This window comes from Spinacia oleracea, chromosome 1 (genome assembly GCF_020520425.1).
Source record: "Spinacia oleracea cultivar Varoflay chromosome 1, BTI_SOV_V1, whole genome shotgun sequence".
Classification (NCBI taxonomy): domain Eukaryota; kingdom Viridiplantae; phylum Streptophyta; class Magnoliopsida; order Caryophyllales; family Amaranthaceae; genus Spinacia; species Spinacia oleracea.
In genome coordinates, this window is record NC_079487.1 from 126930404 (window position 1) to 126949438 (window position 19035).

The 19035-nt window shown below is 33.8% G+C and overlaps 2 protein-coding genes across 2 annotated transcripts; both read right to left on the reverse strand.

Annotated features, from left to right (window-relative positions):
* Positions 1 to 8319: 8319 nt before the first annotated feature.
* LOC110782945 (uncharacterized protein At4g28440) lies at positions 8320 to 13728 on the reverse strand. Its single transcript, XM_021987222.2, has 3 exons — positions 13569 to 13728; positions 12644 to 12868; positions 8320 to 8821 (listed from the first exon to the last, which is right to left on the reverse strand). Exons 2-3 carry the CDS (start codon positions 12852 to 12854, stop codon positions 8628 to 8630), a joined length of 405 nt encoding a protein of 134 aa, XP_021842914.2. The 5' UTR covers positions 12855 to 12868; positions 13569 to 13728; the 3' UTR covers positions 8320 to 8627.
* A 1724-nt stretch (positions 13729 to 15452) lies between these two features.
* On the reverse strand, positions 15453 to 18777 carry LOC110782946 (2-methylene-furan-3-one reductase). Its single transcript, XM_021987223.2, has 4 exons — positions 18310 to 18777; positions 16639 to 16962; positions 16365 to 16524; positions 15453 to 15872 (listed from the first exon to the last, which is right to left on the reverse strand). The coding sequence occupies exons 1-4, from the start codon at positions 18718 to 18720 to the stop codon at positions 15607 to 15609; spliced, it is 1161 nt and encodes a 386-aa protein (XP_021842915.2). The 5' UTR covers positions 18721 to 18777; the 3' UTR covers positions 15453 to 15606.
* Positions 18778 to 19035: the final 258 nt, after the last annotated feature.

Genomic DNA, 19035 nt, shown 5'->3' on the forward strand with positions numbered 1-19035 from the left:
CAATCTAATTATGGAAAATTGATCATGTATAATTGTAGTGGATCAGCCATAATGTCAACACTATCAATGTACATTTGCTTTTGAATCTTATCCTACAAACTTGGACCTTATGTCAATTAAATTCCTAGCCATATTAAAATGAGTAATCTTTTAGGAACTTTTAAAACTCTTATATACATAGGGTCTAAGCGGTGACTAATTTGTTTAGTGATTTTCCTGATCAGATAAGGGGTATTTTTGCTATAAAAATTACTCAGATAAAATCGTTGTAATATTTAACTTCGGCTAGATGTATGTTATGTAAGAGGATTTGTAATACTCCGATACCAACCACTAACCTAAGTACCAAAAGTTTAAAGCATTTATGTGTTATTGGTATAGAAGACAACAATGAATCTTGACTCTTGAGTAACATTCTTTAGGAAAATTGATGAAAAGTATGAACACGATGAAATTAGAGGGAAATGTTGGCTCGACGGCCGTCATTAATTTGGGTCAGCATTGCGCGTGGTCCCCTAACATTGACCATAATTAAGGAATGAGCTGTACTTCCATGTAGGATGATTGAATGACGTTTATAAGATTACTGAGTATATATGACGTCATTATTCTTATCTCAAATTATAATGTTGGAGATAGAATTAGTGGTATCTCCGTAATATTTATGTCCATAATACGTGAATGACATTTTATATATCAATTGAGATTGACATGAGTGGTTAAAGGCTTCTTATTTCTTAACCAAAGTCTCGGATTTGAACTTTAGGTATGTAAAAAACTTCAACTGAAAATGATATTGTTCATCAAGATACCAATGCAAACTCATACGGGAGATAACTCCTCGTAGTCGAACCAAAAATAAATAAATTGTATATGAATAATACAATGGTATAATAGAAAAAGAAAAACATTTAACCAAAATGAACGCGTTAGATAGTAAGGGTATACCATTCACTAAGGGGGTTAAGGGGGTTAAGGGGGCCATCAAGTATTTAAAAGTTCCTTATTTGCGTTAAGGGGGAGATATTAGCTATAGGATACTTTTACTTTTAGTTTTGCAATGTATTGAATAATTAATGTATTATTATTCAATTACTCCGTAATAATACTAGCAAATTAGCAATCATGAGGAACTGGCCCCTAGTTCTTTGCTAGGTCTAGCTGCAGCTTGGGCCACTGAATTTTGTATTTACTGTCAAGCTTGTAGTTGACTCTTGTCATTAGAACTTCCTTTAAAAATAATGCATACATGGAGTAATGGAGGATGTGAGTAAAGTCTAGTCTGCATTAAAATTAATGCATTGCAGTTTAATGGATTTGAACTGAATTGAAATAAAGTTCAAAAGAATAATGATCCTAATTAATTATCGAAAAAGCCCAAATACCATCAAATCTTAGCGACATATTTGGTAAGCAATTACAATTAAGTAGAAGTTATGGAATAGTAACGAGTTTTCAGGCGAAACTCATATCCATTACTAGAATGACGAGGTCAATATCAGAGATGTATTACAAAATACACATTAGCCAACAAAACGACAAAATGGGGGAAATACAAGATGCAAAAATAGAGATGGGTCTTACAAGTATTTGACCACTACTAGTATCCTTTTGTTATTGTTTACATTTTACACTTGATCCCCGAGAGTTCGACCCCTTACTTACCTTGTATACTGTACTTTGTGTAGTGTCATAGGATCGAGTCAAGTGAAAAAACCACGTGTGTGCCGCTCCCATGATTAACGACTAGTGGGAGTGCATCATGTTTTAACAAATAACTAATGTTGTAACATCCTAATGATTCCTTGCCTTTATAAAACTGTTTTCCCACTTAAAATAAAGGAACTACTAAGATATAAGGTTATTACAAGAATTACGCAGCGAAAATAACTAACTTTTAAAACAAATAGTTAATGACCTTCATAAAAATCAGAACCATAACGGCCCAAAACCAAAATATTTAATAATCCAAAACCCATTAACTAGCAATTTAAATAGTTTAAGTATTCTAGACTAATAAAAATAGTAGAGTTTAGAATGCAGGAGAAAAACATCGCTCAACGCAATCCCATGCTAGATAACTTCTCCCGTAAGTTATTACTACAAACCTGTTATTCAAATTCTACTCCCCAACAACGCAAATGCAATGATGGATCATCATAGGGTTATTAAGGCAAAGGCCATCACCAAAAGAAACATGAAGCACGAAGTCAGCGAAAGCTAGGTACGAAACAAGCTATAATGAAATCCTAATCTAACATGCAAATTAAGACTTAATATAAAAGCCAATATAAATATTCCACATGTAAAAGCCATTTAATTAACACTTAATCATGGAGATAAGACTCGACACTTGACACAACTCTTGACTCATAGATTAATTAAGAATAAGCTTCGAACGAGCCTAAAAGAAATATACATAAAAGGAAGGGTGTTGGGAACCCACCAAACACCAAAAATATAATAAAAGTAACCATTTGATGATAAATTCAGGTAATAATTGAGTCTGGCCAAAAAAATAACATTTACCTACAATTTTCTTACATTTTCTTGTTTTGACTCAATCTTTGAATTATCTTACTGACAAGGTCTGAAACTTTGAATGTCTAAATTATGGAGATAATAAAGGAAAAGGAGGTATAAACACTAGCTTTATCTCTTTCATTCAACTTTGAATGTCTAAGGAAAAGGAGGGATAAACACTACACTACAAAATTATGCATCAATTAGAGATGGATTTTAAGACGGATACAATAAACGTCTCAAAATAGAGACGGATTACTAAATTTCGTCTCTAAATTAAAATTGAGATGAAATTGTATAGGGAGTTTCAAAAATTCCGTCTCAAATTTGTAATGGATTTGCAAGAATTCCGTCTCAAATTGTTTTGAGACGCTCTCTATAGAGACGCCCTATTTTCGTCTCAAATTCGTCTCTAAGCATCATTTTGAGACGGATTTTGACTATATAGAGACGAAATTACTCGTCTCTATAAAATGATTATTTTGTAGTGCTAGCTTTATCTCTTTCATTCAAGTTCCTAAAATTTATAGAATATATTATGTGTATCCGGGTGTATAATATGTCCTCTCACATTATTTTTCTTTATACATGAGGAGAAAATGTGAGAGGAATCACCCATAAACATGAAAATATCCTTAAATGTAAGATGCACTTGAATGCACCTAATCATTTTCATAAAGTTTAAGTTGCTTTTTCATTTTAGAAGAAAAAAATTAGGTCAAATCTTTTGTCATTTTAAAACATGGACAAGGTTCTCTATTAAGGTTGTAGATAAAGATTATGAAAGATAAAGATTCAAAGATGTCCGAAAAGGTGTAGTCTTGTCAAAAAGTATCAAAAATTGGTTTTTAGCAGTTACATGTTGACTGACATAAATATTAAAGAACTATAGTTAAATTTGATATAATAATGATGTAAGTGATATAATATAATAATGAAATATAAAAAGAAACGATTGGAGTGTAAAAGTTATCAAAAATGAAATTATTTAGGCAAATTTGCTAAAAATGACCTTTTATAACTCAAATTTTGCGAGAAATGACATTAAATAATTTTTTTGTGAAACCACACCTTAATGTACTTTTTTTTGCGAGAAAGGACCTAAGGGAAGTTTCCTTAATGTAATTTTTTTGCAAGAAAGGACCTAAGGAAAGTTTCCGGCATTGACTGAGCTTTTCCGGCCATTGACTTGCGCGTGAGCAGCACGTGTGGCTTAACTTGGCTAAAGACACTGATTTTGCCGAATCTTGAATTTTTAAACTTGATTTTATTTCGATTTTTTTTAACTTTAGGTTTTAAAGCTTAGAATTTTGGAGGAAAATTGGGTGTGGTTATCAAAATAAAGCCATGCGTGCTTCTCACGTGCAAGTCAATGGCCGGAAAAGCCCAGTCATTGCTGGAAACTTACTTTTGGTTATCTTTCGCAAAAAAAGTTACATTAAGGTGTGATTTCACAAAAAAAAAATTATATAAGGTCCTTTCTCGCAAAAAAATTTACATTAAGGTGTGATTTCACAAAAAAATTATATAAGGTCCTTTCTCGCAAAACTTGGGTTATAAAAGGTAGTTTTTAGCAAATATGCCAATTATTTATGATTTAATTGGAATCATAGAAAAATAAAAATAATAAACAATTGGGGAGTGAGGGTCAACGACTAAACGTCACCAAAAATGAAATTATTACTCCTAAAAAAGTACAGTCAGAAGACATAAATAGTAATTGTGACTCCAGAAAATACGAAGGGAGTATAACGAAGTGCATGTTTACTCATAATTCCAGCGGTTCTACCTTCCTCCCCCCCCTCTTCAAGATAATTAGAGTATTTTCGATATTTTCTCCTCATTTAGTTTAACTTTTGTCTCTAAGATTTAATAAATTTTCACCATATATGGACGGAGTTCGTCCTTATTCGTTGGTCTCTCTAGGGTGAAGTTAATTTCAATATGTTTGGTTTGCCGTTCTCTCCTAGTGGATTTATGCAGAATTGGTTCATTGGTGAAATTTTATACGAGATTGTAACATATATCAATTTTTCGAGTACATGCATTCAGACGAATCAATAGGAAATCGTTAGACTCTTTCTCTAAAGTACAGTTTATAGTGCAAGGTCTATCAACGACCGTAGTTTTGATAAAAGAAACTTTTGTTTCATTCAATTTTTAATGTATTTTGTTAGATCACTCTTATAAATGTCATATCACTCTTTATTAATGAATTAATTTAATTTCTCCTTAAAAAAGGTATATTCTACTCATTTTTTTCACTAACGATGTGTTTTATTTACCTTTTTTTTTCCCTTCAACTTCTCTTATCTATACTTAAGATATCATATATTATTTCCTATTAACGCTAAACTTGATACAATTAATACTATCGTTTATAACATTATAAATATGATTAAATAGAGTTTTACAAATTCTAATATGGTATCAAAGTTAGGTTAAGATATCCAGATATCAAGCGACAATTTTTTCTCCCCCCCTTAGAAAAAGTTATCCAGATATCATAAGAACTTACTAATATGAAACCGTCTCATACACAAAAAGGTCACGCAGACTCGCAGTTGCATATACGATACACATGGGCACGAGATTTATCAAATGATTAAAAGGTATGAAAACGTATTAGAATTTACTAATAATTACCAATTTATACGTAAGAGATTAGAGAGTATTGGTAATAAATTAACGTAAACTAATTACGAGTAGCTTTTACCGTAATTGAGTAGTAAGATCGATGATGTAACTGCAGTAGCAAGAGTGATGTCATAATGCATAAACAAGGTCGATTCAAATATTCAATTATATACGTGCAATTACACATCAAATAATTAAGATCCATTGTTTTTTTTGGGTAAGATTTTTGGCCAAAGTTTTGTCAAAAGATAGAAGAATCACTACTCATTGGTCTAGAACCACTAACTATGTCTAATCATGTCAATAGTTTTTTCTTAAAAAAAACAATGCATAATGCATGAATATGATGCTTCAACGATTAGCTTTTATTTTTATTTCTTTTGTGTATCTTCCTTTCATATCATATACATATAAAAATCCGATGTCAAAAAAAAATAAAAAAAATAAAAATATACATATAAAAAAGAATGATGCTTCGACTTTTTCAATGATGAGCATGCACAATTTTGTTGAGCCACAAGTTGTGTGAGTCTCGTTAAAAAGACCAAGTATAATCTTTCAATCATATGAATTAGGAAAAAAGAATTTCCTCCACCCTTTTTTGGTGGAAGGGAGCGATATAATATCGTAAGCGAAACAAGAGTGTGATGAGAGAGTTGCCGCTGGGATGACAATGGGTAGGGTCTCGATATTCGAATAAATCAGGATTATTTTTTCTTTACCTATACTCATACCCTATCTTTATATTGACCTATGAATCCAGCAAGGGATGGATATGGTATATGGTTTGGAGAGGTTCCGCGTTGTCCATTTTTTCTATAACTTTTATCGACTTTATTTTTATATGCAATATATGACGCAAAAAATAATACAAGATTAACGATTAATTTGACAAATAATACAAGTACACGAATTTGATCACCGTATATTGTATAACATGTTTTATTTTAGGCAATGCTCTTTTATATAATTGAGTCGGCATTATATGCATTGTTAACACTAGTAATTGTGGCCGGCCTGGTGGATAAGTTTGGTTCGCTAACACTATTAATTGTTAACAAAAAATAGAATTTCCAATCCACTATGTTGTCCAAAGAATTAAGCATAATGAAGTTTTGAAAAGTTTGTAAAAGGAGTGTAGCTACTTATGACCACTTAGACAAACAATTCTTAATAGTATGAGATTTGTGTACTATTACTTACATATATATATATATATATATATATATATATATATGTTTGGGATAAACGGAGTGGGATGAGCTATTTTAGCTCAATGAGGAGGACAGCACACAAAGCAATACAAAACCTCACAAAATGTAATTACTTTTTCAATAATATTACACTTGGTTGAAGATAAATAAAGAAAACCATTTGCTTTTTAATACAATTTGATGCGAAAACTATCAAATGATATAGGCAGCCTTTAGGTTTACAGATAAACATTTGATGCATTTCCTTTAATTTAGAAAGCTGACAAAATCACACGTCGGTCGGTTTGATTAATGTCTATTTAAATACTCAAGAGTGCACAATCCTCACTATCCATCATCTAAATTGCGAAACATCTATAGTTCTCCACCCTAAAGAATAAGAGAAGAAGAAATGCATCCTCTTCTAATTGCTAATGTTTAGATTGTGCTATAAAATTATATTGATATTAGTGATTGAGGATATTTTCAATGAAACGTGTGATGTAAATATGTAATATGTCTTTTATGTCAAAAAGAACCACTACCAACCAACTTGATCGAACATCTTATTTGATCAATGCATGTGGGTTTTATTCCCCTTCAACAAGTAATCAACACATTTGTCGTGGAAATTATTTTGATTAAGATACAAAGATAGAGATGGGTCTTACTAGTATTAGACCACTGCCAATAAGATAAACACAGTTTAAGTTTGCTTTTCAATTACGAGTGCGTTCTCTTAATCTGATGCGATCTAAACTTATTAGAACTGATTAACTAGATTAAGTTGATTGAAACTTATTAGACATAATCATAGCGATTACAAGAGAGTAAACTCGTGGAGCTGATTGAAACTTCTATGCACTTACCTTAACCTATTAGATTTAAAACTAATATTTAGAATATGAAAAGATAGCCCTAAATACTTCCTCGGCTTGATGTGAGTCCAAAAAAACTAAAATTTCAAAGCTAATAAAAAGACTATTTTTTTAGTCCAAACCATATTAGTTATTTTAGACAATAAACCACTATCAACTATAACTATAACTATTTATCAAACACATTTATCAAACACATCTACAACTATAACATTTGTTATTTGCCAAACAGGGCTACATAATATCAAGATAGGAATTGAGAAGTCTCATTTACTTGATAATCTCTGTCTTTTTCCTCCCATTTTCCCTTCAACCCTATCCTTAAACATAATAATTTCATTAATTCTTGCCTACACATAATTTGATCAATTCTAATACATAATATTGTAAAAAAAAAATACTAGATGAACAAGAAGAACATAAATGTTACACTTCCTATTTCCTATTTTCGACTTCGACAAGGCTACAAGTAAAACCATTGCATTGCACGGGATGAAAACTAATTATCGTAAAATACAGCCATACAGATACAGGAGCAGGACTTCCAGAAAAGTGTTACATTCAACCAACTTACTTGTGAAATAATGGGCTTTACGTTGATAATATAACAAGCCCAATAAGGCTCGACTCAGCATTTTTTAAAATTTACCAACTGATTCTTATGATAAAGCGACATGCATTTTAAGTTTTTAACGAATCAACTAATTTGTAAAGTTTGAAGCCAATAAGGCCTTAATTTAAAGGTGATAACGAGTAAGCATTACCTAAATTAGATTGTTATTTGTACTCTCTTTACATGGGGAACTAATCCAATCCCGCTAATTCGAGTATATGTATATCCCTCAAAGAGAAAAATAGGGCATACAACAAAGCCAGATATATCTGGAGAGAAATTGACAATTTTCACCAGAAATAGTTGAACACACTGCATTTGTTGATTTGTAGCAAACCCTACAAACCCTACAATTCACTCACGAGTTGGAGGAATGTAAAGTAGAACCAGCGGTTCATCTTAAAATCATCATGAATATAAAAAGACATAAAACGAAGGAACATTTTGTCTCTAGACTTAATAACTGAAAGAAAACTATAAAAACAAACCAAAATATACCATTATAACTTATAAGAGGGGTCCAAAATCCACCAAAGCTGCCATTCACGTGTTGCAAAATGGGTTTTTAACTTTTAACTCTCTAAATTTGGTACTAGTGATTAGAAGCCTCAAAACCCCCCTTACAGGAAGGCAAGGTTTCACGAGCAGCTTGGAATTATGCCCAAGAGACAAAATAAACTTACATAAATTTCACCTTTTTTTTTGTTTGATTCCTCTTTTATTTCTTCAGCTTCCAACTTTTCGGAGGGATGGAACAAAAGTTTATGTAGTAAGTTCCAATTATCACCCGTCGACAACAGTCACAAGCTCGAATTCAATCAGTGACAAGTTGTTATCTTCCTTCACTGTGAAATCGGGGAGCTCTGTTTCCACGTCAATGCGGCCCCACCTATCCACTGCAAGCCTCATGGATCCCTTGTAAATGTCGATCCTTGCATTGCGCAGGGTTACTATTGTGCCCGCTTTCAACATCTCCACTGAGAAAGCGAACATCACATCCCGTCATTGATTATATAAACAACAACCAACAAAGTAAAAGCTTTATACGGAGTAGGATAAATTCCAAAACAAAAAGAACTTCAGTTTCAAATTCTATTCACATTTCATGATTCAATTGAATGAGATAAAAACCCTACTATGCCCATGCAAGTTCATGTATTGTATATTTGCATGTGACTTAACAGGCGGTAATTTGTAGTATTAGTGTGCATGAGTACAACTGTATGCTTATAATATTACTCTAATTAATCTTCCAGTTTACCAGACAAGAATCTCTTTGAGCCTAATTTAGAGCTTCTAAGTTCTACCCGTGCAAGTGTGCAACATTTACTTCCCTGTTTACTTTAAAAAATGAAGTACGCGAACAAAGGCACCCCGTCCAGTAGGACACGAGCAGCCTCCACACATACTTCCATTTTTTTTTTTAAAAAAAAAACACTTCATCCACAGACCTCTGTCCTTTAGTTTATATCATTCGTCTAGAACTCTACATTTAAGTAAACCAATCACCAGATTACAGAAGCAACTTGCAACTTGCAACTTACAAGTGCCTTATCCAACGAATATTTGGGAAAAAAATCATTGGCTGAAAAGCAGATTCTCTCTTGGTAAAGAATGTAAATGAGACAAATGGATAAGGGAATATAAAGCAAAGGAATGGAAAATTGGTGGAAGCGGTGGTGGTTGGATTATGTAGAACATATTACCACCATTTATGGTAAACTATCACTCCAAGAAAACATGGGAGTAACCTCTGTAACTATTCACATAATAGCTTACTTCCCAAATTACTTTCCAGTACATATCACGCCCTAAACGAGAAGAATATGGGTCCGCAAAACCAACTAGTTGAGCTGGTAGGATTTTTAGTTTGTTACCTCCCACCACAAGAAGAACAACGTTGTAATGCTGACGTTTCACATTTACTTTCCCCTAGGTAGAGGGGACAATGAAATAGTTGGTTTAGACGAGTTAGGCCTTATGTAGACTTGGTATTCAGTTCACCTCCCTATCCAAGGTTCTAACTCCCTAAAAGTTCCTTAAAATAGTGATTGAAACGGGTGCACCAGTCTAAAAGAAACATAACTTACAAAAATGCCTCCTGCCTTTACTCGAAATAAGCCATGTAGTTTAGAACTTCACTTTCATCACTCACCAGGAATATTCCTCCAAGCACGATGTGCTGAGATAGGAGTATAGGACACATGCTAATAAGAATCCTGAACATATATTTGAGATTTATTACGCAGAAACTACGAAGCTAGATATGTGCTGGCCTGCTATGCTTTCAAATACCTAACACCAAGTTGATATTAAGAAAATTTACCTCACGTAAAAGAACATTGGATAATGACATACTAACTCATTTGACATGCAAATCTTTCAACTTTTACCCCTATGGGTAAAATGCCTTGAACCACAGCAGGAAGCCAGGAATCAGTGCAGGTTGCATTTGAACATATTTATTGATCTAAACACAATTTCTCGTGGAACAACAAACTGATTTCGGGAGTCTCCACATGGTCACATGGATGGACAATATGTTATAGCAGTACACAAGCTTGAAAAGGGTATAAGAAAACTAGTAGAGCACAATTAAGGAGATCCTCCAAACGGGAAGAAACAGATTCTCTCTCTTTTGAGGCTTTGGCATCCTTTATAGTTTATACTCATCATCTCACTTCTGCTATACCCTGAACTTAGGAAAATCTATAATTCCTATGTATACCGATCTTGCAAATCTACGTGTGATATTTTAGCCTTCCTCCAGAAAGATTTTGGCAAAGTAAACGGGCTAGAAGATACCATTCTCAGTTCACTTATCAATACAATTGTCTATTTTGAAGTCTTTGTTATATTTAAAAAGGTGTACAATAAGATAAAGCATGAGGATATTAGTAATAATGTAATATGAAAAATTCTACCAGCATCAGAAGACCATCTTTAGATGGCTACATGAAGATTACAAAATACTTGCATTTTGAGTCGGCGGTTCTGATGAAGCTGAAAAGAAAAAACATTATTTTCTCTTGATTCTAATTAACTACTGACTATTTGACTCCTTAAGCTGTGTGTGCTTCTTTCTTATTGCGTAATAGATGGTCATTGGATTTTGGGTCAGGGACAATGTGAAGAAAAAAACAAAGGACGTACTAAACAGAATAGCGATGAAGGAACAGATCCTGTAAGTGGAGATGGCAATTGAAACCCACCCCAGAAGAACCAGAAAAGGGTTGTGGTCCAATTTGTTCATGTTGGTCAAATCATATGCAGATATAAGGCAGGTTCTTACTTCTTAGTTCTTACAACGTTACAGGTACCACCAAGGACCACAAGTCACAACCCTGATTTTAACAGAATGATGATGGAGGATTCAATCTTGTTAGTGAAGAAGATTAAACCTTTCCTAGCTGAATCCACCTAAACAATGGATAAGGAAGGTTCTTACAGCAGAACAAGTAAAGTAAAGGACCATATCCAGTATTCTCCATAGGATAAGTACACACTCCCATGCAGAGAAAGTTTGGGTGAAAATGTCCTTTGACTATGCAGGGGAAAAGGAGTAAAAAGTTGTGAGTCTCAACTCCCTATCACTCTATATGTCAATATCTATCATCATTTCTATTCCTGTACTCTAACATGAAAAGAGCTTGGGAAAGTTAAAACAAAAGTCCATATCATCCATCAAACGCTAATGCATAGCTAAAAACCTATTGGAGCCAAGACACAAGGCGAAGGTGTGGAGAATTGGAGATCATGTACATCAAGTGAATTTTAAAATCTCATTCCATGTTACTGTGTTTTCAACAAAAAGTGCCTTCTATTTTTAGTGTGTGAACATCATGCATATGAGGTGCATTTTAAAACTCATTCGTCTTTACTTTTTTTTCAGAAAAAATTGTTTTCTAATTATGACGAGAGATTGTTATTTGAATGCATCTTGTACACGTCAATGTTGCTGCAATGCCCAAGGTTACTTAAGGCAACACTTTTGAGAAATGAGATAGGTGAGTAATATTTTAATTGAACGAGAGAAGATGTAATACACTAACTTCTGGAATGGAAAGAGGGAGGTAATAAAATCATAGTGGACTTGCCCCTACTATGTAACGGAGGGAGTATTATAATTGAACCAACAATGACGACCTTAGTCAATGAATTAGTGAGTGACAGGTAAATCACTAACAGTCAATCTACCAGCAAGTAACAGGTAAATCCCAAACAGTCAATCTATCAGCAAGCGAAAGTAATAAGTAAATCTCTAATTAATGTACTCTGTATCATGTTATAGATCTAAACACAGGCAACCTGAACATTAGAATGCATTGCCACAAAAGTGCATCTTTAAAAGGGTGACTATACTGGTGCAAGAGAATATGGTTTTACCAAATTTGCTGATGACCTATATTTTTTATGATGTGAGGAGAACTGGAGGTAAAGTCAGTTGAAAAGATAGGACAACTATGAGCCGATTCCAACCTTATTGAATCAAAAAGAACTTATGTAGCATTAAAACTGGATAAAACTAGACCTTGTTGAACAAAAATGTCAGCTTCAGAAGACTAAACGTATAACCCTAACATGCTAGTAACTTCATAAAAAATAGAAAAAGCAAGATTGATAAGAGTGGACAGGCATGAAAGTAACAATTCAGATGACACGTCAAAGTGTAGATAGGGATGAACTATGCACCAATCAAAAGACATCAGCAAAACAGCCAGATCTTATGCCAGAAACGTTAAGCAGACAGTGGAATAAACGTAACACATTTCATTTCACACCCATAAAAAAAAGCTTACCTTGATCATTCCTAGCAGTAAAAATTATCATTCCCGTCTCATCTCCGACCAAACATTCAGCAAGTCTCATTTGACGTACTTGAGGTCCTCTTTGCATAACTAACTTTGAATCAACAACCTTGACTGTGACATTAAGACCACTAGTTCCAGGTCGTAGTTGATCAACTTTGGTGAAAACTGGTTTCCTCATTTCTTGCTTTGATTCAGCCATTTGGTAGACACGTACTATAAATAAAAACGATAAAACTTATAGTCAGAATAAGCAAAAGCAAACAAAATTTACCTGGCCCCCTCCTCCCTTGGAGATATTTAAACTAAGGTTTAGGCAAATCAACGTTTTTCAGCAATTCGAACACAAACCGGTGACATAAGTCGATACCTCAAACACTTCAAATAGAGAAGCTACAAATCAAATAAAGTCTCTAATACTTCTAGGAGCTCATACTTCTACATGGTTTGCAATTAATTTCACATAAATTCTAAAAAATCAATACAAATTAACCTAAAATATACAAACTCTAAGCATAGGAATCGAGCTAAATGAATCCTCATAGTCACATTGCACATCAAAAGCTTGAATCAAGATATAATAAATTAAAAATCAGCTGTCTATTACGAAGTAATTGTTTTTCCGGAGAAACCTAAGGTTTTGGCCATCAAATCGGAAACCTGATAAAAAAAACAACGGAATCTAAAGCATCTAATTCAGAACTAGTAATCATAATTGAAAATTTGAACAACAAGAAGAAGCGAATTTCGATGATTTCTAGATTAGAGAAAGAAAAGAAAAAAGAAGTGTAGAGTAAAACCCTGAACATGCAAAATCCAAATCAATTCACAAGAAAAAAAAAATTACAACAAATCAAGATAGAATTGATGAATTAAATCCAAGAATCAAAATTGTATGAAGAAATTCGATAATCACCTGGATATTGCGAAAGATGACGAAGATTGAAGCACAGCGATGAGATCTCGAAAGTTAGCCGTCGACCGCGGTGTTTTGGTGTTTTCCCTCTTTTAAGTTTTAAGTACGAACCGAAAGAGAGAAGAGTCGTGGACTCAAGGGATGAATTTTCTACAGTATTTATTACAATAGTACATTGTCTTCATCCTACGTTACTACGGAGTACGAGTAGTTGCTAACTTTCTACGTTCTCCGTACCCTAAAAAAGTTCCGTTGTCTATACTTGGTTAAACTTATTTTATTTAAATTTATTTTTTCTGAAAAAATTGTTTTGCAAGAATTAAAATTATCTGTGACTCTGTGAGTGAATTTTTATAACAAGTTATTATTTCTGAACTTATTTTAGTTGAACTTGTCTAAACTTATATTGTCAATACAAAAATAAAAATAAAATAAAATTACACTAAAAAAAATCTAACATAATGAAGCCTAAGAGACTTAAGAGGTCAATTGGGTCGTTTGAGTGTGGTCGTTTTGGTTGGAAGACGGGTTCAAATCAGGTTTATCCGAGCTCAATCTTATTTGGTTGATGAGATTTGTGGTTCGAATATTGGTCAAGTTGACTATTTTCATGTCAGTCAATTTTCAATATGTTGAAATTGATTTATAATGGAAAACTAATTAATACTTCGTATTAGATATTCAAATCAATTTCGTTAGTGATTCAAAACGATTCAGGACTAGTCAGTCCATTATTATAGATTTTTCAGAATTAGGCTTCGATCGACTTACTTTGCAGCGCAAGAAAAATACTTCATACATAGTACTCCCTCCATTCCTTTTTGATCTTCCTGTTTCTATAAATGTCGTTCCTATTTGATCTTCCTGTTTCTATTTTTGGACATGACTTTTTACCATAAATTTCTCCACCATCCCTTATTTAATTCATTCACATTTCCCCATTCACTCACCCAACCCCACTTTTATGATTTTTTATTAATTTAATAAAAATATCTTCTCTCTCCTTCATTTCTTTATTACCTTTCTTCATTTATTTATTATTTTCTCTTACACTTAATCATTACTCTTATACCCAATCATTACAAGATTCCATTTTCTTATTTTCCACCCCAAACACCAAATAGGAAGATCATTTAGGAATGGAGGGAGTAGTTTGTAGTCCTCTATACAAAATCGAAAAGCATGCCTTTACCTCTGAACCTCATAGCCCCTTCCCACAAAACTAATAACCACATATAGTTTACTATGGTATACACAAATTCTTATTTACAAAGGGTATACAATAAATAGTGTACACCTAGGTAAAAGTTAACACAAAATGCTTAAAAGTTAAGCTTATATAGGTAAAAGTTATTAATTTTTTAATGATAAGTTTTTTCATTTTAGTAAAACTTATTTTTTCAAAATCACTAATAATGTATAAAATTAATCATTTAAACCTTTAATATGTTTACTATCAACTATTTTTTACTAATATAAAAGTTAATCAAAACTAGATTAAAGTTCCCAAAAAATGGGTAAAAGTTATTTTGGTGTACAATAAATTTATTGTAGACCTTGTGCGCGCAATACCTTTTGTATAGTATATACACTGTGTAGTGTAGGTGTATCCTCGTATACAAAGTGAACCTAAAATAACAATAACTTGTAACACATCCTAAAGTAAACCCTTTAAACATCTTGATTTGGCCCGTTATAGCTCCTTGTAATGAAACTTGTTATTTGTTAACTCTTCTTTTGAACTCTTTACACTTCCAATTTTGATACTTGCCATAGCCTGATAGGCTGATAGCCACATAGTTAAAGTATTTCTCTTCGAACACACACAATAACATCCGAAAGAAGTAGATGAAGAAACAAAATTTGTACATAAACAAACCCAACTCCAAAAAGGAAAATGATACTGATCATTCCTCATAGTTATAGGTAACTTACAGTATTATTCGTTGATTACATTATCAAATGGATTGGCCTTAGATCTACTAAATTCAGACAGTGTTAATTAGAACTTGAGGAGTCTAAAACTCTGAAATTAACCTCAGGGGATGGGATGGATGACTACTTTACCAGTAGCGCGATTAGTTTCAAGGTAAGTGAAGGCTTCATCAACCTTGTCGAATGGGAAAGGACCCTTTGGATCGATTAATGACTTCACCTTCCCACTCTCGAGATAAGGGTTTAGCTTCTTCAGTACTTCTCCGTTGGATGTCACCACGAATCTGAAACCTGGCGGTGTGACTGCGCCTGTTAAGACCACCACACTTCCCCCTTCTTTCACAGCCTTTACATTCCTCTCACCTTCCCCTGTACGTGGTTCATGAACATTAAAAGAGAATCAATTAGGAAATGATTATGTCAAGTCAACAAGGAAGATGGAAGTAAACGTTGTTTTACGTTACTACAGAACAGGTCACAGGAAGTAATCAGTTTTGGTGCAGTGTAAGATGTGAAATCAGAAAGCATTTGTATCGCGAAATGTATCAAAAGAAACTTAGCAAAATCCTCAATGTGACCAACTCATTGACCTCTGTCAGGGATGACAAATTTCTAAACAGAAAACTAATCTTAAGCTTTGTTCTCTTCACCTTATTCTTTTTAGAATCAGGCCAGACCATACCAGACCAGAAAAACTCAGACCATACCAGACCAGAAAAAATCAGACCAAACAAGACTAGAAAAAGCTAAAACACTCACTGAAAACATTCAGACCAGACGAAGAGAACAAAATATATAATGTTTCATGAATAGCAATTTCCTGTCAAGAAGTTTATCAGCAGAAACAACAAAAGTTCTTACCAACTGCATCATAGACAACATCAAACTTTTCTGGCAGGTCCTCAAACTTCTCTTTGGTGTAGTCAATAGCAAGATCAACACCAAGACTCTTCAAGAATTCGATCTTCCCTGTGCTAGCAGTAGCTGCAACTCTTGAGGCACCAAATACTTGTTTCGCAAGCTGCCACATAATCAAACCAAAAAGGGCAAACCATATCATCTCCTTATTGTCAAAAAGACTGATAGATATTAAACATTAGGGGTACTCAAAAGTCAAAAGGATAGAAAAACATACTTGGATTACGAGGGATCCAACACCACCAGCCCCACCCAAAACGAGGATTGATTTCCCAGATGAGAATCCGGCCTTTTCTAGACCTTCGTAGGCAGTCTCAACAGCTAAAGGGAGACCAGCAGCTTGTGCAAAGTCAAGATTTTTAGGCTTCAGAGCTAACAACTTCTCCTCCACAGCTGTATATTCTGCTAATGATCCGGATTGTTTTGGACCATCAAGTGCTTTCTCATGGATGTCTCCATAAACTTCATCCCCTACCTTCAATTCTTTCACTTCACTACCAACCTTTACTACCACACCAGCAACATCATAGCCTGGGACAGTCTGCACTAAAAATTTCATTTCTTTCTAAGGTGCATAATCCGAAAATGACATGAAAAAGAAACCAGTTCTGGAATGTTCCATAACGATTTCATTAGCTGTTTGTATTTCCCATCATAGAGTTCCAACTAGTACAATGATTTATTTCCTTGGAGAATCGTAAATTGGATCAACATATTTCTCACAAATACACACACGTGAACTTGATAACATGGCCTAACTACATGAATCCCATATATAATGAATCTTTGCGCTTCTTGAAGCGAGAATTGGATCAATGTATGTCACATAAATACAGATTAATGCAGCAGAATGGAGACTTAGTTATACAGTCTATGTTTAAGAATGTCAACAAATTTGTGCATGTAGTATCTTTGACCTCACTGGAATATTGTTTGTTCAAATAGGACCAATGCAAGACTACTTCTATGTCCTTGTACCTATAAATTTATTTAACTTGTAAAAATTATCTGCAAGACTGCAATTACGTCCGAAGGAGTTCCTTTGTCAATTGATATGCATTCAAAAGCTTGCAATTTTACAGAAAATCACAACCAAAACACTTCAACAAGACATTTGATAAAATCATTCAAACCAATTACTAGTAGATTATTCCTCGATTTGTGTGTGTCATTCTTGTGCAAGTGTCAAATTACTAGTGAATATCCACTTAGGAGAAATTCTATGCCAAAAGTATCTTGTGTCCAAAATGGACGCAAGTGACTCTTATTGATACTCAATAATTTAGTATTGGTACTTTATTAGTGTGGTATTACGTTGTTGTGTAGTAGCAATACGAGTCATTTGCCTTATTGGTACTTGCGTACACTTTGTTCGTACTAAAATGTTGTATTGGGTGACTTGTGTCCAATTTGGTTACATGTAACCGCTTGTTCCCCCACTCAATGACTATATTTATTCAATATAAAACCGCAATTTAGAAGGTGGACCATGGTGCACAGTGAGCATGGTGCACCTTAAGAACACTAGTATATAATTAAAAGAACGTCTGATTACGTGAAAAGAACATGAATAGAATTTTTATTTATATGTTTAATAAATAGTGAAATAATTTTTTTTTTAACAGAAAAGTAAAATATTAAATCGCATGTTCTTTTATCATAGTGTCGATGTTATTTTATGTATGCACATATGTTCTTTTGGTGCATCATGCTCACTGTGCACCATGGTCCATAATGCACGGATTGTAGCCTAACAACAAATATCATCTTGGAAACTCTCAAAATTCAGTATGAATGCAGCTTTACCCCAAACAAAACAAAACAAGACTATAACAAGTACAGAATAATAGCAAGAATAATAGAAGCTAGAGAGGGAAAGTGAGATTACAGGAAGAGGAGAATCAGAGGCCTTAAACTTGCCAAGCCTTCTCTTAAAATCAACAGGATTCAAAGCAGCAGCAGCAACCTTAATCAAAACTTGATCATCCTTTAATTCTGGAACTTTAACATTAGAATCAATCTTAAGAACATCAACACCACCATATTCCTCATATACCCATGCTTTCATCTCAGTAGGAATTGTTGAAATTTCTGCAGAAGCAGGGGCAGTTTGGGACATTGCACTAATTCTAACACAAGGATAATGCTGGGTGTTCTTGTAAACAATGCTGTTGCTTTGAGAAGTCAGTTTTCTGGTGGTTTTGCTTAGGATTGAGAGTGAGGAGAGAGAAAGTGAAGGTGCGTTTGATGATGAAGAGGAGAGAGAAAGAGGGATTTTGGTGGTAAGAATGGCTTCCATTTTCTCTGCTTATCTGATTGATCAAATTTCTGAAGTCACTTCTAAAACAATGTGTCATGTGTGTGTTGCATATCTATATTTATGGTCATAGATTGTATTTAGCTAAAGAAATGACACTTGTATGGTAAAGGATCAAATCCCCACCTAAAGGTTAAGTGCGCCGGGTTATACCGATTGAGTCCATCTGAACCAGCTTGGTTGAGCGGACAAAAACGGCCAGGCCTGTTGAGAAAATTGTATTATGGGCTGAGTACTCGGCCCACTAACTAATTGTGTTTTACTACTTCCGTTTCAAAATGAACTTACACAACATTA